This window comes from Haemaphysalis longicornis, unplaced genomic scaffold (genome assembly GCF_048455015.1).
Source record: "Haemaphysalis longicornis isolate Haplotype H1 unplaced genomic scaffold, Haemaphysalis longicornis Haplotype H1 scaffold_4, whole genome shotgun sequence".
NCBI lineage: Eukaryota > Metazoa > Arthropoda > Arachnida > Ixodida > Ixodidae > Haemaphysalis > Haemaphysalis longicornis.
In genome coordinates, this window is record NW_027526361.1 from 20547415 (window position 1) to 20573144 (window position 25730).

Sequence of the window (25730 nt, forward strand, 5' to 3'; positions counted from 1 at the left end):
GGCTTCATCAGCGCTGGCTAAGCGGGTCAAATGTCCAGCCACGAGGTTGGTGATCTTGTCTGCCGGCGATGCCATTATGAGCTGGTGCCCATACAATCCTGGCTGGCCTTTGGCAGTGACCATCTTCCAACTTACACAGTAATCAAGGGAATTGGTGGTGGTCCGCAAAAACTCACAGCGTGCAGCATGAATTGGGAGAAGTTTAGAGGTATCCTGGAGGATGGCAGTGCGACTTTTACTACACATGAAAAGTTTGCTGACGATATATCTAACGCGAGGGCTGCGTCCGAGAGACGTTGTTTGCTTCCCAAAGAAGTATCAGCGATAGACAGTGAGTACGAGCGCCTTCGCGCCCTTCGCAGGAGAGCAGAGCGGCGAGCACGCAAGACGTCGTCTCCGGACGACATTCGAGCTGCTAGACGCGCGCAGAAACATGTCCAAAAGCACATCCGCAAGCTCGCTAAACTGCGCTAGAGCCAGTTCTGCTCTCGGCTGGATCCACGAAAGCCACTAACACGTATATGGCAAATTTTTCGCACCTTAAGAACCCCGTCAAGTCCACTTCACCCGTTCTCGACGGTTGCTCTTCAGAAGGGCGTTAGTGAAGTGAGTGTTGCAGAAGAATTTTGCATGAAGATCACCACTTCTCCCTGCAACGTTGTGATCTCGGAGGTGTCCATGTTTTGTCACTCCACCACAAATGCGACGCTGATGGATGAACCTTTCACCATTGAAGAGCTCACCAGGGCGTTGAATAATCTCAATTTGTCTTCTTCCCCTGGCGCTGATGGCACCACGTATTTGGCTCTACGCCACTTGGGCCCAAAGGCTCTTTATCAGCTCCTCTCCGTGTACAACGAATCATGGCAGAGAGGGCGCCTTGAGGCCAGCTGGAAAGTCGCCCGGATCGTTGCGGTCCTTAAGCCAGGCAAGCCGGCAACCAATATAGATTCATACCGGCCAATTGCACTTTTAAGTTGTATTGGCAAGGTGATGGAGAAGATGGTGTTAGAACGGCTTGCTTGGGACCTTGAAAATCGAGGTGTTTATCCATCGCAGATGTCTGGATTTAGGAGAGGACGAAGCAGCACGGATAACATACTTTCCCTCGCGACAAAAAGCTTACTTATTAAAGCGACAAAAAGCTTACTTACTTACTTACTTAAAGCTTACTTACAAAAAAAATACTCATCTCGCGACAAAAAGCAGCTGGAAACATCACCATAGCTGTCTTTTTGGACGTCAAGGCAGCGTTTGACAGCGTGGCACACGAAGCTATCCGAAGAGAGATGACGTTCGTAGGGCTGCGAGGACGTATGTTCCAGTGGCTCTGCGATTACCTACAACATCGGTACGTCTATATGGTCACCAGTGATGGCGCAACGACCGAGCATCCTGTCACACATGGAGTTCCTCAAGGCGGCGTCTTGAGTCCGACTCTTTTCAGCATATGCCTTATACGCGTGCCAACGGTTCTTCCCCAAGGCGTCAATATTTCGCTGTACGCAGATGACATCTGCATCTGGGCCTCATGCAAAAACCGCCGAAACATTCGTGCCGTACTTCAGAGAGCGATCCTGGCGATGCGAAAGTACCTGAGATGCTGCGGGTTGATCTTTTCCCCTCACAAGTGCGCAGCGATTGCGTTCACTCGGCCTGACGTCTCACGATACACGCTCAGTGTAGAAGGTACGCAGATACCCTATGTCAAATGTCACAAATTTCTCGGCGTCCTCTTTGACCGCTCAATGTCTTCGACTCCTCATATCCGGCAGCTGAAAGAAAGGCTTTTGTCTTTTGTGCGCATTTTGCGCATGCTTAGTGGACAATCTTGGGGATGCTCCGTGTCCCCTCTTCTTGGACTCTATCAAGCACTCTTTCTCGGCCTTCTCCGCTACAGCCTGCCGGCCCTGAATCAACTGTCTTCTACAAATTTGAAGGTCATAGATTCAGTGCTGGCGAGAGCTCTACGCGTGTGCCTGGGTCTTCCCAAATGCACGTCGACAATTGGAACACTTCGGGAAGCTCGGTGCCTCTCTGCGTCAGTGCTTCAACATCAAGAGTGCCTTCGAACGTCACTACGCCACGGCACTCGGTGCCATGCGCATCATCTGGCAGCCACCACTGCATCCCATGTAAAAGACTCGCTTCCAGCAAATTTCCAGAGACCTGTGAATCCAGCATTGCCACTGTGGTTACTTGCACCATGGAATATAATAACGACAATTCCCGGAATAAGCAAAAAGTCGTCCATGCCCGCACCTGCACTGAAGTTTTTCACACTTGAGTATTTATTTACCGCATACGCAAGCCACACCCACGTTTATGCGGATGGCTCAGTGACCGAAGAATCATCTGCCATTGGCGTGTGGATTCCGTCGGTCCAGTGCACAATCAGGAAAAAACTGAGCCATAAAACATCATCCCCCGCTACTGAGCTAGCGGCTGTAAGGGCTGCCCTTCATTTCATTGGTGCACATCAAGCTCGACTATGGGTGATCTTCTTAGACTCACGGGGTGCTCTGCAAGCTCTAAGAAGGCTGTCCAACCACTGCAGTCAGCTTGTGTGTGAAATCAGTGAAATCCACACAGCGGTAGTGCACGCGGGCCATTACATCATGCTTCAATGGCTTCCTGGTCATTCGGGAATAGAAGGAAATATAATATCTGATGCAGCCACCAGCGCTGGCCACTCTCTGCGTAACACGACACAGCTTCCTTTCTCTCGAGAGGATGGTTGTGCCCTTATCTATCGAACTGGTTGGAGAGAGCAAATGTTGAAGTGGCAGCACCCTCGCAGCGGATATCCACCTCTACATGGAATTGACCCTTTCTGTAAATTCCGTGTTCCACCCGACAAAGCGTCTGAAGGTGTACTGCATCGTTTGCGTCTCAACGTGGCTTACACCCGAAGCTTCAAGTTCAAAATAGGGTGGGAGGATTCACCACTGTGCCCCACGTGCGCTGTCCGCGAGACTACCGAGCACTTGTTGTGTATATGCCCGCGATTTTCCCCTGCGCGAGTTACAGCGGCGAGCTGCCTGTCTCGTGTTCGACGCGGAGCAAGCCTTCAGTTGTGTCACTTTCTTGGACCCTGGGACAACAAAAATGACTCATATTTAGGGACAAAAATTCTTCTGCGTTTTTTGCGAGATTCAGGACTAGACAAAACTTTGTAATTCTTCCACTGTGCGCATGGCTACGTCTGTACGCGTTTGCGTCGTCGTGTGCTCTTTGACTGCTTTTTCTTGTTAGGCGCTCTGCGCTTCCTGGGCTCCATTCGCTCAATTTTTATCTCTTTTCCTTAACTTTATTTCGAGTTTTTTCCTTGCACTACATTGCGTGCCACTTTTATTGAACTTTTTTTTTCTCTCTATTGCTGCTTTCCCGATCTGTCACATTCACTTAATTCACTGCATTGTAATCATCCCCATCTGGCGTAGCAAGCACTGCCGCTAGCAGAGCTGACCTCTCCAGCCCACATTAAAGAGTTCTCTCTCTCTCTCTCTCTCTCTCTCTCTCTCTCTCTCTCTCTCTCTCTCTCTCTCTCTCTCTCTCTCTCTCTCGTTGGTGGTCTCTGCTTGTTCATTCGAATTGTCGTAACATGCAATAGACTATTGGCAAAGTTGCGCCACGCCTGATAAGAATTTGTTATTAGACTTTTGGCGGCCCTTTGGCTAAGCGCACGTGCTATCGCCTCTTCCTCAGCTTGGAAGGGGCTGTGTTCGGGGGTTGAGATGCTACATCTGTGGAAGGCTGCAGAACGGTAGCACGAAGAAAGAGAAGGTATCGGAGAAAGCTATCGGGTGTCTTTCGCATCAAACCAGTTGATCGTTCCTTTTTTTTCTCTTTCAGTTTAGTTGCTTCCTAGTCTTACCTTATATATATACACATTTTGAGAACTTTTTGGTGAATATAAGACATGCATTAGGCAATTAGTTTTTAACTTTATTGCGAGATGTAAATCTTACGCAAGAGATAACCTAAGAGCGTAATACGTACATAAAAAAGGCCTTTTATAGCATTCAGGTGGTCGACACATAACTTTCCGGCTATTTTGTGCGTAACTAAATTTCCTGATTGGTCGAGAAAGAGAACGCTGCAAAATTTAGAAATGCAAAGGTCCCCAAATATATCATGTTTGGTCCAACCCTCTAATCCGCCTTAACTGACCCGCTAATTCCTCTAATCCATATAATTCAACACCGCAGTCCCACTAATTCACATTAGTTCATTCACTCATCTCACTAAACCACCCTAGTCTACCCACTAATCCACGTTAATCGACTTAAATCCATGCATCGAAATGCTATCGCATTTACTTTAAAAGTGAAAATGAGAAGGCCCCTATTTTTTTTTCAATTCTTATGTTCTCCTAGGGCAGTAACCAAAGTACACAACGGCACTGTACAAGAAAAAGTGATGGTGACGTAGGGAACTTTGAATGTTTGTGTCTCAGTGCTGTTTATATAATAGTGTCCACTCAAACTAAAATAAGTATAAGATACGGATTTATTGTTGATGGGGTCCCTGAAGGCCTTCACAAGCGGACACGGATGCATTCGAATAACCAACGTGAAAACTTCACACGATTTTAAACACACTGCAGATAGAAACCATAAAGAATACCCCATGATATGTTGCCACGGAATATGTGCTCTAACTTAAGTTATTGTAAATGCAAAACGATAATTTGGGGAGATGGGCAATACCTAAAGCAAACTAATAGTGTATACGGACTATACATTAAATTTAGGGTAATAATAAGATGAGAACCTTGTGGGCCTTGGGAACTCCAGACTATGCAAAATATTGCATGGTGGCGTCTGGCGAATGGTAAAAATATCTTCGGATGCAAGGTAGGGTTCCGGGATGGAAAACTAGAAATCACAGTTTTGAGGCCCCGGAACCGGTTCGGAACGGTTCCTTCAATTCGTTCCGGTTCGGGTTCAGTTCCAAAATGGCGGAAAAAATATGGTTCCGGTTCAGTTCCGGTTCCGGGCAAAAATTCGGGTTCGGTTCCGGTTTTCGGTTCGGTTCCGGTTCCGGTTCGACACCCTGTATGTGTCAGGTTCTAGAGCCATAGAAACTACCTCATTGAAATGTAAGGGCAGTAATTTTGGACAACGAATTACACGAAAAACATCCGGAGTTCTGCAAATTATTGTAGAGTGTTATCATCAAAACCGACTCCTTGCTCACCGCGAAATACCACTTCCCTGCAATTGTTTCACTAGGTTTTTGAGCGGTCGAAATTTTGAGCAAAAAAGCTCAGGATGCCTGGACGCACACTATGGCTGTTCCCACTCGAGGGTTCTCAGTATGCTCTAAAAGCACCACCTATTTTAAGCAGTTTCCGTAGCGCCTCATAAAGTTCATTCGGAAGTTACCGATCCCCCGTGACTGAAAATGTGATGCTGTGAGCATACTTCCGGTTGTGACGGATTTGCGTTGACGAGCGTTATTCACTTCAAAGGTCCCCGCTTTGATTGGAAGCGTAGCCTTCCGTCGTCGGAACTCGCTGCTGATAAGGAATCAAGGGAGCACACGTGCACCGATTCTGCTCCCAACTAGCTCTCTGTAACTGCAAGTCATTTTCTTGCGCACACAAGACACTTCTTTCTTTGTATGATTCCATCGGCATCTTGCTCCCATCCGACTCGTCCACTCGTTTGCGATGATTATTTTTCTCGGGGGGATGAAATTAGGCTTGGAATCATCGACCGGAGTTGGCGCCGAAATAGCTCCGCCAACCGTCTTTCATGCCTCGCGCGTTCATTTCCGCTCCAATGCAACGCAGCCACGTGGCCAAGTGCAGCGCTAAAGCTCGCACCAATCACGGCAGCCTGCTCCTTATCACAGGGGCCGCCTGCGTTTAGCTCGATCCCATTCCTGGACTTCCTCTTCCCCTCGTCTCCTTTTTCTTTGGGAGCCCGGCCAGGATAACGACGTGCTCGTTTCACGCTCCTAGCGTGACCTGGGCTCATCCCCACACGTCCATAGCCTTGCGAATGCCTCGAAAGTTCGAAACGCATTACAAAAATGCATTCCTCGTCCGTTTCTCTCACGCGTTCGCGGCAAAGTTTATGCTCGAAAGTAGGGCGCGTTCTAGGCCCACAATTTGTACAACCGAGTTTTAGCTCGAACTAAGGGGCCGCCTAAATCCTGGATTGTGAGCTGCAAGCGCGGAAAACAAATGGCAATGGCTTCTTTGGTAGTTTCAAAAAAAGTATAAAGGGAGATTTCTCGATGTTGGATTGAAATCGAGAACAGAAACAAGCAAAATTCACCTCTTTGTCAAGCAGACCTGAAGTTGTCACACCGCTCCCCTCCCCCCATCTAGTTCCTGACCTCAGCTTATCTAAAAGAGCCCCTGCGTGCGTCTGTCGCTTAAGACTTGAAATGCAGAGTTCGACCATAAGCCCTGCGATACTTCGGCCTCGTTAACTTAAATATAAAGAATGACACGTATCTCCGTCCTCCTATTTCGCTGATAATGCACGTCATTTAACTTGAGACCCCCGGCTGATATTTAGTTGGAAACGGTTCAGAAAATCCGGTGCCTTTTTCCAAGCCTAAAAAGCCCCTTGCTGACGCACGGACAGCGCCCGTTCTCCAACGTGCGTATAACCAAACCTCTTTGTCTCTATAAAACAAAGCGCCACCGCATCTGAAAATCAAACCCGCGATCTCGTCCGCCCTCAGTCAGTGGAACGCCTTAGCAACAAACCCATCATAGCGAACGCAATGCGCGCACACTTTAGCGCATACAAAATTAAGTTGAGCCAAAAGCAAACAAAAATAAAAACCAATCGCCTCCTCAAAAAATTGATCAGCAGCCAAACACCAACTGCAACCTTTTTCCTCATTTCACTCCAGGCTCTTGAAAATCGGGAACCATTACTGGTTGCAAGATCCGTTTGCGGACATCCCCTTCTCTCTGATTTATTAAATTGGAGCCGTTAAATTGATCACTATGTAGATTTTGCCAGACTAATTTCCGTCTTATGTGCAACACCTAGTTCGTGGGAAAGGAGCGTCTTTCAAAGCCGGCTGTCCTTAATGGGTGATAAAACAGGGGAGTAACCCAAACGCCAAGCGCTGCCACCATTACCCCCGAGAAGCGTGCTTTCCCGCAGTAACACCGTTAATGTGGAAGAGCCAGAACAACAGGGGCGCAGCACCCGGGGAAACTTTACCGCAAAACCCCCACCCAAGTAGCGTTCATTATAAGTGCAAAATGAGCACTTACAACGCCTAGAGATAAAAGAAGGCACGAAAGAGAGAAACGGTCTTCATGCTTCATGCATACTTGGCACGGACAGTTAGCCCTTAAACGGGCAACCTGCTGATTGCTTCAAAAATTGGAAGAACCTTAGCAATTTGCCTATAACATTTCGTGAAGGTTCCTACCCAAAAAGCGGTATTTTTGTGCCAGTGCAGATTATGTGTGGTAACACATCATGTGCGGTAAGACAACTTTGGAAGCCAAAGCCCGAAATAATTTTTGTGCGGTTTGGCGCTCCCGTATCTGCCTTGCTCACTTGGAAAGCTTGCGGACAATTTTTTAGTTGTACGCCCATTTTTGTAAAATAGGTCACAAGTATACTCTAAGATAAACAAACAAAGTGTTTTGCTCGTCTGCAAAACAGCCATAATTTGTTAGTAAAAAACAAAACAGCAGGGACCAAGAGAAAATTGTTCGCGACATTTATGCGCTCTTATGAAGCGAATGAATTTGAACTAAACCGCATGCAAATTTAAATTACCGGCGGCTTTTGAAGTTTCTTAGGCACTGGCAACAGCCCTCAGCTCTGGCAGCAATAACAACAACACACTTTTTTTTTTCTGTCAACTTGGGGACAGCTTGCATACGCGGAATATCAAGGTTAGCATTTACGCAAATCGCGTAAAGCACGTTCTAGTGGGGTCTCTTTTGTACAGATTGATTAACGAAATATTTTCCCATCTACAATACCTCGCTTTGCAAGTTAGCATTGAACGGGGGAAAAATATACACTGAATCCTCTATTGTATCTGCTGGTAACAGGTATTGCAGAAAAAAGTTTTATACATACTGTGTAACTTGTGATTCTCATTATGGGAAATGTACGATTTTTTGTATTTTTCTTAATCTACTTATTTTTTTCTCTCTCTGTATTGCTGGATCTCATTGCTAAGCACGCATATTTGAATAAAACGTGACCTCTGTTGTGAACTGCAGAGGGTCAGGAGCCCTCGTCAGGCACTCAATGCCTTTATTTCCTGCCCCGTCAGCAGGCATTGTAACACCGTCTGCTGAAAATAAAGTTTTCTTCTTCTTCTTCTTCTTTAACAGCGAAGCTATTGAGAAAATCATTTGTGTATGGTGTCCGCAGATAAAAATACCAAGAAAATGCCCAGCGCTCGTGCACGCGTGCCTCGAGGGGACGTTCGTCAAGCTAAGCACACCCACTTAGGTAGATTGGCCAACATTGACCACAAAAAAACTCCAGCGTTCGCCGTATCGTGGCAACACTTGCTCGAAACGAGAAAGACACGTCATAGCGTACGTCCCTCATTCGTTCGTCCTCGTGTCGTCGTGCGCATGCGCCCTGTACCGCAGAAGAGCCGCGACTTAGATGTCGAAGCTGCTGTAGGTGATGATCGACTCCACATGCCCCGGCCGCGGATAGTTCGCACAGCCGAGGAAGAGGCCGTGCTTGGAGAGGCTCGGCGTGCAAAGCATCCGCTAGAGACGATAAGTCGCGCTTGCAGAGGGACGTACAGAGTGACCGTGCCGCCGACGCGAACCACGGCACCACAACGATACAAAAACTCAACTTTGTGTCCGTCAATGACCACCTACAAAAGCTTCGCCATTAAAGTCTCGCGCGTGAGTGCAAACTTTCCTCAATTTTCTGCAGGCCGTCTACTTTTGTATAACAGCGTGCGAATCGCTCAGAAAACATCTGACGCTTGGAATTTATGATGAGCAGCGCTTGGCTGCGCGATTTCTACGGACTTCCTCCCCCATTGCTGATCCCGCTCTGAGAAACGACAAACGCTGCCGCAGTAGAGACGGACCACCACGGCTAGAAGCTAGCCGGATTTGCGCTCAGTCTATAGCCACTAAGAAAATTCTGGGACATTGGACGGTACAGGTATTTGGAAAACGCAAATTTAAGCAAACGAGTGAAATGAAGGGAGTAAAAACGTCGAGAGAGAAAACGCGGCAATTTTCATTCTCAGGCGTGAACGCGAATTTTCGGCTGTAGTTTAAAGCCTTCGATAGTGAGACTTAAAAAAAAAACACGACAATAATGGGATTTATCTTCGCCCGACTCGTTTTTTTTTTTAAATCTTATACCAGCCAACAAAAGCCACGTGGTCGGACCGCGGGAGCTGAACGAGAAAGCGCTTTATTTCGTTCTTTAAAGCGAGTTAACACAAACAAGAAATTGGGCAAAGGACGATAACAGTAGGACATCTGCATGCACAGCACACTATCACGGAAAAGGATTTCCAATTTCCCGCGCGTTCAATTGAGAACTCGTTTCCCCCCGCTGATTCTCTCATTCGTAAACAGCAGGCAGCCCGAGTAATACGACTGTTGAAAAAAAAAATGTAATGGGAACCCAACATTCTGAGAACCGATTGAGATTCAATCAACAGCAGCAAAGGCAGAAAAGCGAGAAAGGCAATAATGAGAAGAGAGAAAAAAAAAAAGAGTAACGAAGTTCTAAAAGAGCGTCCAGAAAACGGGGTTTCTGAAATTCGCTGCTCGAGAGAGAGAGAGAGAGAGAGAGAGCGACGACGTCAGCTTGAGGGATGAAGCAATCGCCTTTTATCAAGCCCAGGGTAACAGCAGAATCGTTGCGCAGGCAAGTTAAGTTACGCAGAAACAGCAACATTTCCGTAAGGAGTGAACGACAAAATAAAGGAAAAGGAAGGAGGCAAGTACAGTACCGTAAAAAGCAAATTTCTCTGCACAAGTTGCGTACCGTGGGTGAAGTACAAGTCCGGCTACGGACAGCGCTTTCAAGAATCGCCGGATGCTTACGGCTTTTCTTGTTCTGCGCGCACATTGTACGAATACAGTGAAATATCGTTGATACGGTTTTCACGGGAACAGAAAAAAAAAAAACGTATGCAAAAATCGTGTTCTCTAAACAGGTTAAAAACAGGAGGAAAATATGCATACTTCGTCAGCAAGTCCCTCTTCCTGAGCAATGTTGAAGTTGCTGGTCAATTTGTGCGGCACTTTCTTCTTTTCAACGTCCAGGACTATATTCTTCTGCAACGTAAAAAAGAAGCTAGCAGTATTTTTCGCTCCGGCGGGCGCTGTTTTGTACAATTCGTGTCACGCCTTGAATCGGTGAATCCAGCCGCCGGACGCTTTGAAGTCTTCAGTGTGCAAGAAGAGTGCGGCTATGTCAACTTTTTCGCGTAGAACTGACCCTTCGACGTTGGCTTCTGGCACTCTTACTTCCTTGAAGCATGTAAGCAGGACGTCTTCCGGTGCGATAGGACACGTTTCGCAAGATGGCGCAGTGTATCGCCTGACGTATCATCATCATTGAACGGAGCGGCCAGGCCCGGGAGCGATGTTTACGCCGCAAAACCGGCGCTGCCGCGTGCCCAGCGGCTCCGCAACGTACAGATCGTGCCTTTTTGGAAAGCGGTTCCAGCTAGTACAGCCAAGAGTGAACGTAAGATTTCTAGAAATGTCGGTAAAGATCCTAGATCGTATTATACAATTTTCGGCAAAAATGTGATCGTATTAAACGCACAAAGATGCATTAATTCAAAGTGGCAATGGCCGGGAATAAAAAGAAAAAAACGTATTAAGCCGAAAAACGCATTATGCCGAATCGTATCTACGAGATCCCACTGTATACAGTTTTGCGCATCGGTTTGACGCGTCTAAGCAAATAGCGAGGTGAATAAAAAAAAATCGATTGATTGCATGGTTTAACGCACCGACGCAAGGCAGGCGATGAGGCGTGCCGTAGTGGAGGGCTCCGGATTAATTTTGACCACCTAGGGATTTTTAACGTGCGCCGAAATCTCGTACACACGGGCGTTTTTGCTTTTCGCCTCCATCAGAAAAACGGCCGCCGCGTCCGGGAATAGCACCCGCGACCTCGTGCTCAGCAGCACAACGCCTTAACCACTGAGCCACTGCGGCGGGTAATACAAACAAAATCAAAAGTACAGAAATTCTGGAAAGAAATGAGGAAGGAGGTATGGAAATATAGAGAAAAAAGAGCAGCCCAAGAAACCGAAAGCAATCGCGGCGGGTCTTGGCGCGTCATCACCCGACGGCGCCTATAACGGCCTTTCAGAACGGCAGCGGCTATCAACCTTCGGATGCCGAACGAAGCCTGAGGCGAATGATTAAATGCACGGCTGCGAGTACACGAGCAAGTGAAGAAAAAGGAACAATGGCAGGGGTCTTAGTCGTGAACCGGGTTTCTGAGCACCCGCGACCGCAAAAAAGGGTTTCCGGGATTAAACCGCCCACGTAGGAGCCCGCCGTTTTCCTTCATAGCTGGTGCGCAAAAGCAAGACAGAGAGAGAAAAGAGAAGGGCCAGCCACCCTAGAATGTGCGCACGCAGGAATAATAAAGGAATTACGGCCAGAACTGCCGACTAACCGAGCAAGACTAAAAGGCCAACAAACGAAAACACGCGCAGAAGACAGAATCTGAAACCGGAAGAAAAAAAAAAAAAACGCAAAGCTGAAATGAGACCAGCGTGAGAAAGCAGAGCGCGACGAAACGAAATTAAATATTCACTAGCAAAATGAAGTAGAGAAGTAATAAAGCTGTTGAAAATTCGCCTAGAGCTGCTAACCGCAGTCGTGGCAGGAAGAGGGCGGAAGGAATTCCGGTTAGAAAACACAGTTCGCACAAGAAGATAAATTTTCTTTACTTTCCGGACTTATAACATGAAGCCCTAGCCCTACTTTCGGGGTACATTAGAACGCCACGTCCTATAAGGGACTGAAGTCTTCAATGTATGTATGCGTGTTTGTCTATTTTTGGTCGGACATTCGCAATGAGCTGTTTAAAGGGACCCAGCAACACTTTTTTCAGCTTTTTTTGAAATCCTAAATGCTTGTAGAACTTAGTCACCCAACAGACCCAGTACTTAGATTAGGGGGTCGCAAATTACTTTAGCCAAAAATTACTGCTCTATGCCCATCAGAAAACTTGGAAACTAGCTCAAAAGGTTTTTCTCTCGTTCCCGATCTTGACGTTCTTGGACGGCTCGAATTACGTCACTAAGGCCATGTAGCGGCTGTTGGCCGGTTTTGCTTCAGTTGCAGCAACAAACGCTTTTCGATAGCAACATAAAAAAAAGCCACAAAAACAAAGCAGAAATGGAAGGCGAAGGTGGTGCGACGTGCAAATCACGCAGTGCCGCTTCGTGCTGGCGATAACTATAGCTTTCGCAGTGGTTCCAGACGCGAAAGAAAGAGTGAAAGCGCTTATCGAAGGTGCTGCAGGGTTCCTTTAAGCGAAAAAAATTCCCTCGCCCGCAACAGTCACTTCCGCGCATGCGCAAATAGAGAGAAGAAGGGGGGAGGCGAGTATCTAAACAGCCGTTATTCCGACGGCAGTCGCTGCTAACGTCATCGTCAGAATGCCGGCATGTTGTGACCGTGCCATTGCGGGGAGCGTGGGGGCAAACTTCATCAACACAGCCAACCCATTTGGTGCTGGCGCGCGCCCGATCGAAGGAAAAAGGAGAGACGAAGAGGACGATCCGATGACCACGTCTAAGCTTGAGGTCGTCCGACCATGCAACGTCTTCAGCACCTGCAAAAACGCGGGTGGTCCGACATCGTGAAACGCAATCTCCACGACGCTCTGCCGCCAAGAGAGCGGTGACAGACCACGTGGCGCCCCACAACTTCGCGCTTGACAGCTTCGTCCTCCTGGTGGTCACTGGACTCGCACTGGCCCCTGCCACAAACCAACCCGTACGTTTAGTTTCACGACTGCATCCCCCTCAAATCTTTAGCAATGTATTTTTTCACACAAGGGTAATAAGAAGGAGAGTGAGGGAGGTGCGCGTCGATCCACTCGTTTGTTCTCTCGGCCCTAAATTTCAACTAAGGCGTTAATTTTCGCGCAGCGGTGTGGAGACGAGGCTACGCCCGACGAGCAGAAACACAACGGACACGCGGAATTTCTCGCCGCCCTTTAAGTGCTTCCACACACAAAATATTTTTTTTAACTATCAATGCGTTCCTTGAATGGCTTCGGTGCACCCGGGCTGTACTCGTTCTGTCCGCTAGAGAGGTTGCCATGAATCTGAATTACAAACGCGCACACGCGCGAGCAGAGACGTGCTCATTTGCTATTGCCAGAAGAACATAAAGGACGAAGAACAGAGTAACCATCTCAAGCGGAGGGGTCGACAGGAGGCCAAGGAAGGGAGCAGCGGGAGCGGAGGTAGCAGCTGCAGTGGCATCGATCTCTGTTCCTTTCTGGGCATCCACCAGAAGCAGCTTCCATCCTCGCGCGAACCGAAATGACGGCGCGTGCTGCTCGCGAGAGTGCGAACGGGAAATACGCTCCTCAAAGTAGAGTCAAGCCATGAGCTATACACCCACTAGCACCCGAATCAAAGAAGCCCCATCCCTTCCAAAGGACCGACCGAAAGCTGAACCAATCTAGAGTTCCGAGAACACGGGCTCCGCTGCGCAAAAACAACTGCTGCCTGAAGTGGCCGGGGCAGTAGACGCGTGTACGTCCGCGTTTCACACGCAGGCCCGCACGCGTTGCTAATGGATTCTTGCAGTGTCGCATGTGCCGAGAAGTGTTTGGTAGACGACGGGTAGGCTAACCGAAGGTGATTTCAGACGCCGATCCTGATCGCACTCCATATTTGTTTTATACAAACGCACGCCGGCGTCTATGCGTGTATACAAGGCGAAGCGGCGGCATCTGTATAGCAACGCGCGCTGCACATGAATCCCGTCCAACGCTTTGCGTACCGTGAACGTCCTACCGGCGAGGCGTACACTCGCTACGGGAGTCGGCTTCCGAACCCACAGGACCCAGGTTCTATGCCACCCATAGCGGTTTTTTAAACATATTTTCACTGTAGCTATAAGAAGGCTTCACACAGAAAAAGGCAAAATACAAGCTGGTAAGCTCGCAGTTGCTCTCGCACTAAAAAACTTTCCATCGCCTACGTCATTCGTCCCAGTTTGCGTATCATCCCTGCTCCTCGGACGCCCCGGCACCCTTTCCCTAATTCCAATGAGGGAAACATACCCCCTTCCCATACACGCACACACTTTAGTGGACACGCAAAATTCTTACAGGCGGACAACACCCGGCGTACGTATACGCCAGTTAAATGTACTCGAAACCGTGCGCTGCGACCCGAGAGTTTTCCCTGACGCGCCCGTAGTTGCCAATGCGCATTAGCTTAAGTGCCGAAATTTGTTTTCGGACATTTTCGACAATGGCTTGCGAACGTCTCCAAGGCTGCGGCTAAATGAATCAATTCCTCATTTTCTTTCCGGCCGTTCGGAGTCACGCCTGTTTTCCTTTCGAGCGCTTTAAACGCGCCTCTCGTAACGCCTCGTGTTTACCATCGGCGCAGTCCCACTTTCACGCCTTCCTGACGAGAAAGAAAAGAAAAGAAAAGAAAAGAAAAGAAAAGAAGAGGAAAGAAAAGAAACCCAGACGAGAGAGGGCCGCTAAGTTATCTTATCAAACTGCGACTTTAGGCGCTCGCTTTCACTGGGGAAACATCAAAACTAAAAAGCACGCCCACCCTTTTCAGGCTCAAAATTGCCTCCCTAACGTCCTTATTACGTTTTCGGCGAGTGGCCCAGACGTTGCAACGCTATCGGCTGGCGTCATTCGCTTCGGCAGCAACAACAAAGGAACCTTTATTAAGCACACGGCTCATTGTAGGGCGCCAGTTGTTTAATATGGCGAGGCGGCGGTGAAGCTCTTGACGTGTACAGCGCGGGCTTCGGCGAGACGTGGCATCCGCGCGCGTGCCAGATCGCATCTTGCGTCTCTCTCTATCTCTATCTCTCTGTTGCTTTGAATCTGCGCTCGCGCGGAACGCGATCTTGGGCCCTCGCCCGTTGCTGCTGGTGTGCGCAGAATCGCCGCGCAGAATACGCAAGCAGCCAAGAGAGGATCATAGCAACTTGAATGCTGCGGCGACAACCAACAGTGCGACAACCGACGGCAACGCGCCACTCAATAACCTCCCATCTCCCACACGCCGCGCGAAATTTGAACGCACGAGTATGGCGGGGAAACAGAACCGAAAGAATTTTCGTCATTATGGAAATTTACCTTGGTTTTTTATTATTTTCTCTCGCTTACCTACGCTGTAGTTTGAACGCAGTTTTAGCCGTTCCCGCTTCTTAGTCGCCAGCGCTGAAAGAGAGAAACTTAAAACAGACAAAAAAGCGATCGAGCACTGCGGCGGAGACGAGGGTTCGAGCGGGTTCGCCGTCGTCTATGCGCGCTTTGCAAGGGCTGCTTGCCTCGGGACGCAAAGGGGTCGTGCGGGGGGAAGAAAACGAGATCGGAGAACGAGAAGAAAAAGCAAAGGAAAAGAAAGCGGAGGAGAAATTTTCAGGAAGAAGCCTGCAGCGGCCGCGAAGTGAAAGAAAGAAAACGTAGAGGCGAGGAGGGCCCGGCTGTGAGGAAGTTTAGTGGAAGAGGAAGGCGCTCGCTACAGGCGCGACGCTTGGCTGCAAAGCGATCGAGAAATCCCAAACGGTTTTCGAGAGCGAACAAACTGCCGCGCGCGCCGACGCCAACAGCCCGGCGGGCCATACGCTGCCCCGCCCGCTTAACCAAGAGGAGAAAGCAAAAGGAGAGAGAGAAAAAAAAATGACACCGTAAAACGTGGCAAAGACGCGTGAAAACGAAAACGCGAAAAGAAAACGAACAGAGTCGTCGTCGTCGTTGTCAGAGGCGGCGGCGGTGGCGGCGGCTGCGACGGCATCGTCAACGGCGACGAGCTAGCCAGCGCCGTAGGCTGGTCATATCTCACCCCAAGAGGCGCGCGGTTGTTTCCTGTGATGGTCCTGAGCACCTTTTATTTCTGCAATCCACCCATTCCCCGCGCTTTTGTCTCCGCTTAGGTCTTTTTTTTTTTATACATCTGAGCTGTATTACCCTCCCGCTGTCCTTTCGTCCGAGTTTTACGGCTGGTCTTTCGGGGGAGTCTTCGCTGAAACCGACGCCTCGATATAAATTACCCCTCTCACGTCGCAGCTGCATTCCGTCCGCACCATGCACGCACTGCCGCATCCTTCCCCGCCGCGCTACGCACCGCCAACCCCGACAAAACCGCCAACACGAAGACAAAACACGCAACGGACGCAGCGAACAAAGACTGCATATAAAGAGTTGCGAGAGAGACCTAACGTTCGACATCGTTTTCGCCCGAAACGGCGCAAAAATAAATAAATAAATAAACAGAACGAAGCGCACACGCCGGCGGCAGCGCGAAGACCGGTCGTTCGACGTATAGCACAGGAATTCCCTGTCATCAGGCCCTGCAGTGCTCACTGAGGGACGAAGCGTCGGATCGGAGCCGGGGACGTCATGTTGACAGGCCATTATCGCGCTCCGTGCATCCGTCGGCCTACATTGCGACCGTCCACGCAGGCGCCGGGACCGTCAAGGTAATGGCCGAACGTGCCGACGGTTATTGGCGCATCCACGAGCACGCTGCACCAGAAAGAGAAAACGTCCGCGCGCCGACAGGGAGAAGCTCGTTAGGACGCGAAAACAGAAACAATGCAGGAGCGATGTCGAGCAGCGGGAAGCGACGATATAATATATACTGGGCGCCGCGTCGCCTGCCTATCTATTGCGGCAATGCATGTATTGGTGCAGTTGCGTGTCGAGGCATTTGTGGAAAAGGAACCTTTTTTTTTATCGGCCGGATCCTTTTCTGGTGTCATTTTTTCTCCTATACAAAGCGACCCAAGCGTTATGACATTTTATTGTTCAGAGGTGTTTTGTTTCGACACACACGTAGACCCAAAAAGCATTCTACGCAGACGCCACTGACGCGTATAGCACGAACTATAAGGGAAAGCAACGAACCTCCATCTCTGTACCTTCACCGAGCTGCGTTTGTCAATTTCGATGGCTTTCGAAAACAACTATGCCGCGATGCCTTTGTTTACCTCACAGTGCTTTGGAAAGCACGCCCACGCTGCTGTGCTTTGGCTACGCGACGTTGAGAGTCCAATGACGAAGCCTATGCATCATTCTCTCAATTCAAAGCTACATGAATGTTTGCTGAAATCGAGTCGTTCAAACCTGAAATTTTCCCTTCGTGATCACTGCGGAAAAAGTGTGTGTGTGTGTGTGGGGGGGGTGAGGGAAGGGGGACATTCTTTCTTCGGGGAACTCAAGCCTTCTCGACTGCTTTGAAGGCGAGGTGATTATGACTTGCCCTGGCTACTCTCATCGAAGACCTCGTTACGGCTACACCGTGTTCATGTTTTGGCGCGAATTTCAAGCTGTCTTACCTTATCGAAATCAACTCCCATTCACACTTTGGCACACATTCCCGCATTTTAAGTGCAGAGCACTTAAAAGGGGAACTGAAGTGATTTGTAAACATTGCGGGATTGCTAGCACAAAGTGTAGTCCGGACTCCATAGGCCATGTTTCGACCACTCTGAGTGCGTTTACGCGAATTTATTTATTAGAAAAAAATCCATTCGAAAATGCTGCCCTCCTCTCTGCATCCTCGCCCATTTTCTGTGGCGTTTTCGTGTGACGTCAGGAGAAGATGACTTGGCTTGACTGCGCTACTGCACGGCTCTCCGACCTTCCGACAGAGTCAGTCGGCCCAGCGTTGAGCCCGCCGGCCGGCCGCCGACGGGTCGTCACAATTCGTTCGCTCAGTTGAAACCAAGCCACGACACGTTTGTGAATGGAAGAATGTGCCTTTCTTTACTTTGTTAGTTTGTTCTCTGTATCTAGCTCCAAGTCCAGGTCGCTTCACACAAGCGCTGCTCAAGCGCACATGCGACGCTTCGCTGATTGGTACGCTAGTAGGAAAATCTAAGGCCACTTAAGGCGAGAGAAGAGTCAGCGAGGTCAATATATGTACCAAGGAAACAAAATCAACTGGAACTTTTACCGTTAAGCGTAAAACTAGGGAGCAGGAAGCACTTTTGCGCTGGGTGAACCACACAGCGGTCAGCAGCACGACTACGCATCTGCGAACGCTTTTCCGTCTAAGAAATGCAATTGCTAGACATGAGATATTGTGGAATTAGGGGGTACGCTTACTGCGCGAGCGCTATACAACAAATAGCCACCTAAGCTGCTTGAAATGATAAAACTAAATAAAAGTGTAAACTGGTTATACGTTATATACCTTATATTTCCAATGCCGGCAACCCTGGCTCGTGGCCGAGTGGTCTGGGGCGCTAGGTATGTTATATTGAAAGTCGCAAGTTCGAATACCCGAGCGTACATTTTTTTTTTGTAAGGTGATTTTTTCGTTTCCGGCCGATGTTTTCTATACTGAAGTCACCATTTTTGGGCCACGACGTTCACTGCTCCACGAGCGAGTTCGCAGAACGCGCGCAGACTGACACTGACGCGCTAGCGAGTTCTCGTTGGCGTGCTGTTTCCATAAGCACCGACTGCTTGCGGGCAGTGGGCACAGGCCAGAATCAGCAGACCCTTGGCCTTGTGCGAACACGCTTTTTTACGATACATGCATGAGTGAGGCAAGCTCCAAATATGGGGGAAAAGCGCATGGTATTTGAGCGTCTGCGGTGACGCGGACGGCGTTCGGCTAGTGATTGCTACGGTTCCAAGCCGTCCTGGGAGGCTTATCTTAGGCATTTTACAGTCGACAAGATGGCAGAATCGCAGTATAACGATTACTGAGATATCGAGAATTCCCGTCCAACGATAACGTCGGATGTCAAGCATGTTGTTTTACAGAACCGAAACCGAAACTTGTTTGAATGCTAGTCCTGGACATTGTCCAATCATGGTGCACCTCCTCCCGACGTCACAGCCTTTAGTTGGTGCGGCCGCCGCAGACCGCGCATGGTAGTTTTTCTTCTTTAGGGCTTTATAAAATAATTACCGACTTATCAACCGCATAAACGATGAAAAGTGGGTTAATTTAAGCCCGTCTACGCAGTGCAAGCAAAAATGGGACCTCGACAAATTCACTTCAGTGCACCCTTAAGGTGCTCGCCTTGTCGTCGTAGCTCGTTCGCTGACCCAAGTAGAGCCGCACGGCGTTCCGTCGTCGCGGCGTAATCCAGAGGCTCTGAAAGCCAAGCGGTTTATATAGTCATAAGGGTTCGAAACTCGTGAACCGCAGGTGCTTGTCATACATCTCTCCGTTGTTTAGCGCAAAGAAAACTGCAGGTACATTTGAGGCAAAATATATGTTATTAACCGGCAGCGCCCGCGTTCATTTAGTTAGGAACGCTCGTTGGGTTGGTTTTTTACGATAGCAAGCGAAAAAAAGTGGCGGTGCAACGCCGGCACGTGCGGGAGGAAAAGCAAGCACAAAAAGAACAGAACTCCCGCGGGCTCAGTTTCAGGCAGGGGGCACGCGAACACTGTGGAGGCGGGAAATTTGAATATCATTGGGTGGTAGCAGTGGGCGGATAACGGGACTACAGCCCATTATGGTGAATCCCTGCTTCGCACTTCCGGTAGCTTTTACGTTGAGTGGAACGGCTTTAATTTTTTTGCGAGTGCTTTTCACACTTTACAGCTGCGGCCATTTTCTGTACCGGACAACAACGTCGCTTCCTCGCACAATGTGGAACTTAAAGCTCCCGCCTTAATACATTTTACCGAAATAGAGCGAGAGCTTGTTGCTTTCTTCCTGAGCAGGTAGTCTTCCAGTCGACGTGCGCCAGTGGCACTGTCGTATTTTCATAGAAATATTAGAACAATGCTCGTGGCACATGCACGTGCACACACCGCAGCATACTTTCGACGGAGTCGGGCTGCACGCAAACAAGCTAGTTCACGCTGCCGCTGTTGCGACGGCAAACGGGCCACCCGTGCCTGTCCTCGGCAGAGCCGCGCCGTACACTGTCGAGACTGTCGCGGGCGTGCGCAGAAGATTGATGCAGCCACTTTCTTCACATTCTTCTCAGCGACGCGCGCTCTCTGGGTAATGTACTCGTATGAACTCCGTCTCGAGAGCGATTATTAAGGCGCAAGTCTTACGCGCCTTGTGAGTCGTAAAATCCGGCGTTTTTTACATCACACGGTTGGCAGAATCCGCACGCCGCACGCTGTCATCTAAGTAAGAACATTGCACAGGAATTCCGAGAATTGTTTGCTGGTGCGTAAGCGTTCTTGCGACGCTTCCCCGCTTCTCTAACCTTAAGTTTGCTTGGTGGCAGCAGAACTTTTTTTTTTTTGCTTTCTTTTCTCTGTTTCTTTTTTCCTTTTCTTTTTTGAGGAAATTACGTGATACATACCTTTGGGACTTCGTTAGTGGCGGTTAATTCCTGGGAAGACTTTTTCCAGGCGCAATATAAGCAGTCTTACACCAAATACGGAGGCCATAAGGCCTTTTAATAATAGCCTCCTTGGGACAATGTATCCCTATTATCGGTACACACAGAGTCCGGTTAAACGCGGCTTCACTGCTACACTTACTAGCGCATTGCGTAAAGTGTTTTCCTTCTTTAAATTTTTCCTCATCATTTTCAAGGGCACCAATCATGTACATTTGAACTTGCATAGCTCCACAAGCTAACTCCACCAATCATGCCTTTATTTTCTCCATAAACGGCGCCCCGTGCAACGCTTTTTCTTTGGGAAACTCGGAGAAAATTCTTAGACACTACGGACATACGCATTGCGCTTAATACCCTGTATTCATTTAACGGGTTCGCAGTCATATATAAGCTACACGTAAACCTCGGCTCTGGCAGCCTTGGTTCCCAAGTTGGCATAAGCGGGATTCCCGCGAGTCGAGTGCTCATGACAAGCTGCAGGCGCTCGAGTTAAGGCCCGGGAGTTAAAAAGAAGGTCCAGGAGGACAAACAACACCCACATCGACCACCACGTCACCTGTCCAGCCGCGCTCCACTGTGGGGGCAACGTCCTTCCGGACTACCGTAATAACGCCATTCACCAGGAGGTCAATAAGGAAGAGACACGGTCCACAAAGAGCCTTTCAAGTAGCCCCCGGGTCTGAGAACCAAGGTCGATCAGGGAAGAAGTCACTTGCTCGGCCCCTTAGTTCCAAGAAGCGAAATCCGGACGCCATTGCGTGTCGTCTAACATGCGTATCATGTCTCTATTCCCCCCTCTCTCTCTCTCTCTCTCTCTCTCTCTCTCTCTCTCTCTCTCTCTCTCTCTCTCTCTCTCTCTCTCTCTCTCTCTCTCTCTCTCTCTCTCTCTCTCTCTCTCTCTCTCTCTCTCTCTCTCTCTCTCTCTCTCTCTCTCTCTCTCTCTCTCTCTCTCTCTCTCCCCCGTGCTGCTGCCGCCCTATTGATTTGCCTTTCGCATTTTGTCACTGCATAAGACAAGGCGCGCCTAGGAGGTCTCAGTGACCAATAATGGCGTTGTGTAATGACAAAAGAGCGATGTTTCTTTTACCTGTCACGACCAAAGATACGATTTACAATCCAGTCCCATAGCCTGTGGTCTCTACCTCACAATATGCACCACCCTAGCATTGCATAAGGCATGCACTCATGCACATTGCGAGGAGCCACCGCGGGTTCGAGCTATTTGAGAACGCTCACGGAACTGAGACGCCATCGCGCCAGCTCAACACCGCCTCTGTTGGGCAGGTGGAGTAGAGGGCGACAAAGGAATAAGCCCAGTGTAGTACATCAGAAGGCGTTTATTCGCGCCAACCCCTTCAGTTACAGTTCAACATCCCCGTGGGTGGAAAGGGACGATGGGCGATCTGGCGCCACGCGCAAGTGTGCGCGTCCTCGGCGCGCTGAACCGGTGGGCTCAGCAATAAGGGCAAAATCTGGGGTGCTGGCCGATGGGCTCGCAATAGAAAGACACTGTCCTTCCGTTCCCAGGCGCGTACCGCACGGCGCGATCGTCGAGTGTCAGGTACGGCTAATATGTGAGTGAACGGACTGAGGATCAACCGAAGGCACGGGCCGGCAGCCGGAAGGGCTAGCGGCTTAGAGCCGGCGCAAAAGAGCTGCGACCGGGCTGTGAGAAAATAGTTACGCACCTTCGGCTGTCCTCCTGAGCGTCTCCCCGAACGGACCCCCGCGCAGGGCGCGCGTTCGCGTCCTGGCGAGGGTGGTGTTCGGGCATCGTTCAAACGGGCCAATGAGGTGAGGTTAGCTCCAACACCAGGGCGGAGCCCCCCCCCCCCCCCCCCCCCGCTGCATGACAGTGTTTTATCGCCGCAACGGTTGCAGGAGTTTTAGAAGACGGCTCGGCTCTACACAGCGGCGCCGAGACGAGCCAGCAACTCGAAGGAGACGAAGGAGAAAGGGGGAAAAGAGCCGCGCAATGCCTCGGGCGCCAGGATCCCCACACTCCCCTCCCCCATTCATGCACACTGCGAGGAACCACCGCGGGTTCGAGCTATTTGAGCACGCTCACGATACTGAAACGCCGTCGCGCCAACTTAACACCGCCTCTGTTGGGCAGGTGGAGAAAGGGGCGACAAAGGAATATGCCCAGGGTACGGAGGGAAGACGTTTATTTTATACTAACATTCTAGTCACATATTTTACAGTCCAAATTACACAATTTACAGTACAGGTACGTACTTCCCGTTAGGTGAAAGGGGCGATGGGGCGCCACGCGCAAGTGCGCACGTTTCGTCGGCGCAGAGCCAGTGGGCTCTTCTGTCAGGGCAAATTCCGGTGTGCGCGCACGTTGTGCGCGCGCGCATCGCCGTGCTGGCCAGATCGGCTTGCAGCAGCGAGGGAGACGGGGCCCATTCGCTCACAGGCGCGTACCGCACGGCGTGTTCGTCGAGTGGTAGGTACGGCCTTACTATATGCAAGCGTAGGGACAACAGGAGCAGCCTTGGGCACGGGCCGCAGCCGGAAGGGCTGGTGGGCTTCCGCCGGCGCAACAGAGTTGCCGCCGGCTGGTAAAGAAAGCGGCACATACCTTCGGCCAATGCCTTCGGCGTCCTGGAAGCGTCTCCCCGAACGGACCCCCGCGCAGGGCACGCGTTCGCGTCCTGGCGAGGGTGGTGTTCGGGCATCGTTCAAACGGGCCAATGAGGTGAGGTTAGCTCCAACACCAGGGCGGAGCCCCCCCCGCTGCGTGACAGTGTTTTATCGCCGCAACGGTTGCAGGAGTTTTAGAAGACGGCTCGGCTCTACACAGCGGCGCCGAGACGAGCCAGCAACTCGAAGGAGACGAAGGATAAAGGGGGAAAAGAGCCGCGCAATGCCTCGGGCGCCAGGATCCCCACAAGCCTCAACGTTCACGCCCACTGCCAGAGCCTGACGAACGTAAAATGTATTTTAGGGAGACAAGGAAAGATCCGTTTGCTAAGCAGAAATTACGCTCATCCACTGCGTCCCTTCAGCCATACCACTGCCGTCACGCAGTTCCGGAAATAGTGCAGTCATCCGCAAAAATTAAGTCATTCTTGAAGTGTTGGGAGTTGATTTCGCATTAATTCATATCCTGTTTATGTTCACTGCAGGGCGAAGGCCTCCCACAAAGATTTCCAGCCCCTACCGTGGCGAATTCTCCGAGTCCTTTCTTTGACACCGAACTTTCTTAGTGCTCTCCTCCATCGAGTTCTCTGTCTTCTTCTAGTTCGCAATAGCCGCCCCTTAGTAATCATAACGTTATAAGCATGTTCCACCTGTCGTCCGTTATCCGCACTACGTATTTCCTGCCCAGTCCCATTTTTTTCCGCTAGATTTGAACTAGAATACCTTACACCCGAGTTCGTTTCCTAATCTACCCTGCTATTTTCTTATTTCTAATTGTTAGTCCTAGCATTCTTAATTCTATAGCCCGTTGGACAGATCAAAGTGTTCTTTCAAGTTGCTTAGTGAGACTCCAAGTTTCTGCCGGCTATGTAATCACCGGAAGTGCATATTGCTTGTATCAGTGTGGCGTTTTGATTTTTAAAAGCATGCTTAGAACGAACTAGTATAGCTAACGACACAATCACTTTGCTTCCCTTGTATCATGCAATTACCACGGGGAGGAAATCTTCAAACCGCAAGCATGTAAAGGTGTTCTTTTGGCTTTCAGAAACTTACAGTCAGTCAAGATATCTCGAACACCTACCCCCCCCCCCCCCCCACACACACACAGACAAAAAAAAACGTTAAGGAAAAGTAGTCTGCGTGACAAAAAAAAAAAAGGAGCGTTGACGCGCCTAATCGTAGCTTAGCTATGAGAACCGCCTAAGCGAGGCGCTGCAACCTCATTCGAAACGGCCAATCACTTTTGAGCCAAAATTGTGTATTGTCGCAGGACAATTTGGTAGTTACGGGGTCTCGCATCCGAGGCAACTCCAGACGAGAAAGCGGCCGGTGAAACTGGCGCGAATGAAAGCCGGCCTTAGAGGAAGAGAACAACGATCCCCGCTCCAGCCTGCGAAGAGCGCAAGTCGGGCTTGCCCTCTCTCCGCAAAAACTGTCCCTACCCCTAACGTAAATGTACTGTAAAAAAATGAAAATAAAAATTACCGCACTCTGGTCATGAAGCGCCTTTTGGATCTTGATTATGTGGTTTAACGCGCCGACCCTTAGGCGATGAGGCACGCCGTAGTGGAGGGCTCCGGATTAATTTTGACCACCTGGGGATCCTTAACGTGCGCCCCGAGATCTCGAACACACAGGCGTTTTCGCTTTTCGCCTTCATCAGAAAAGCAGCAGCCGCAGCCGGGAATCGAACCCGCGTCCTTGGGCTCTGCACCACAGCGCCTTAGTCACTGAGCCATCGCGGCGCGTAAAGCGTCTTCAACTTCCTTCTGCACTTTGGTCGGTGGAGCTTGCTGTATGTGCTGAAGTGAGCATTTTTCTTTAATTTACCACATGCGGCATGTGTGACCTACAGTGATCCATCACACCGCGATAGCTTCGGGATCCCTACTATAGGTGCTTCTATTTTAATCCATAAATTTGAGTCTCCCAAGCCTGCTAGCAGAACTCACTGCCGTTAGGGATGTCCTGCAGGCGCTTGCATCGACTGGAGACAAGCTGGAACTTTTCAGACTCAACGGCAGCGATTCGGGATTTGCGTCGCGTTGCGCGTTGTACAAGCCTGGCCGCGCGTATTCACCAGATTATGTACACTTATCCATGCCCGGTCCACGTTTTGTGGATTCGCCGGGACATGCTTCCAGCCCACACAACGGCGGATCGCGCCTGTCACAGGGACCTCCCACGGCCTCTACCACTTCTTTCTGTATCTAAGATAGAAGAACTGCTGGTGGAAAAGGAAACCCTCCGTCGCGCCACGCGTGCTTTACTTCCACCGCGTGTAACTGACCTCCCCAGTGGGCTCGCTCGTTGGGAGGAGGTCGTGCTACGGAGGCTTCGGGCTGGGGTGGCGTTATCCCCAGCAGTTACGCACGCTTGGCCTGCCCGCTATCACGCGCCGTTTGCGGACACTTGCCCCTTCTGTGGGCTTCCTGCGTCAGACGCTGACGTTGAACATTTGCTGTGGACTTGCCCAGGCCTTAGAGACGACCAAACGCAACACCTCCGAGGCACAGGGCTCCATCCTGGCAGACCCCAAGATCTAAAGCGCTGGATATGG

At 50.0% G+C, this 25730-nt stretch overlaps 1 protein-coding gene across 5 annotated transcripts in view; it reads right to left on the minus strand.

The window, feature by feature from the left end:
* The window catches only part of LOC144178350 (galactosylceramide sulfotransferase-like), a 181903-nt gene that overhangs the window by 41112 nt on the left and 115061 nt on the right, over positions 1 to 25730 (minus strand). For 2 of the 5 annotated variants that reach the window (XM_077706129.1, XM_077706126.1), the window contains exon 3: positions 16551 to 16712. The exons of the other annotated variants lie outside the window; for them this stretch is intronic. In XM_077706129.1, the coding sequence (XP_077562255.1) occupies positions 16551 to 16601 (51 nt within the window). In that variant the 5' untranslated portion in view covers positions 16602 to 16712. The remainder of the gene's footprint in view (positions 1 to 16550; positions 16713 to 25730) is intronic. 5 annotated transcript variants of the gene reach the window in all.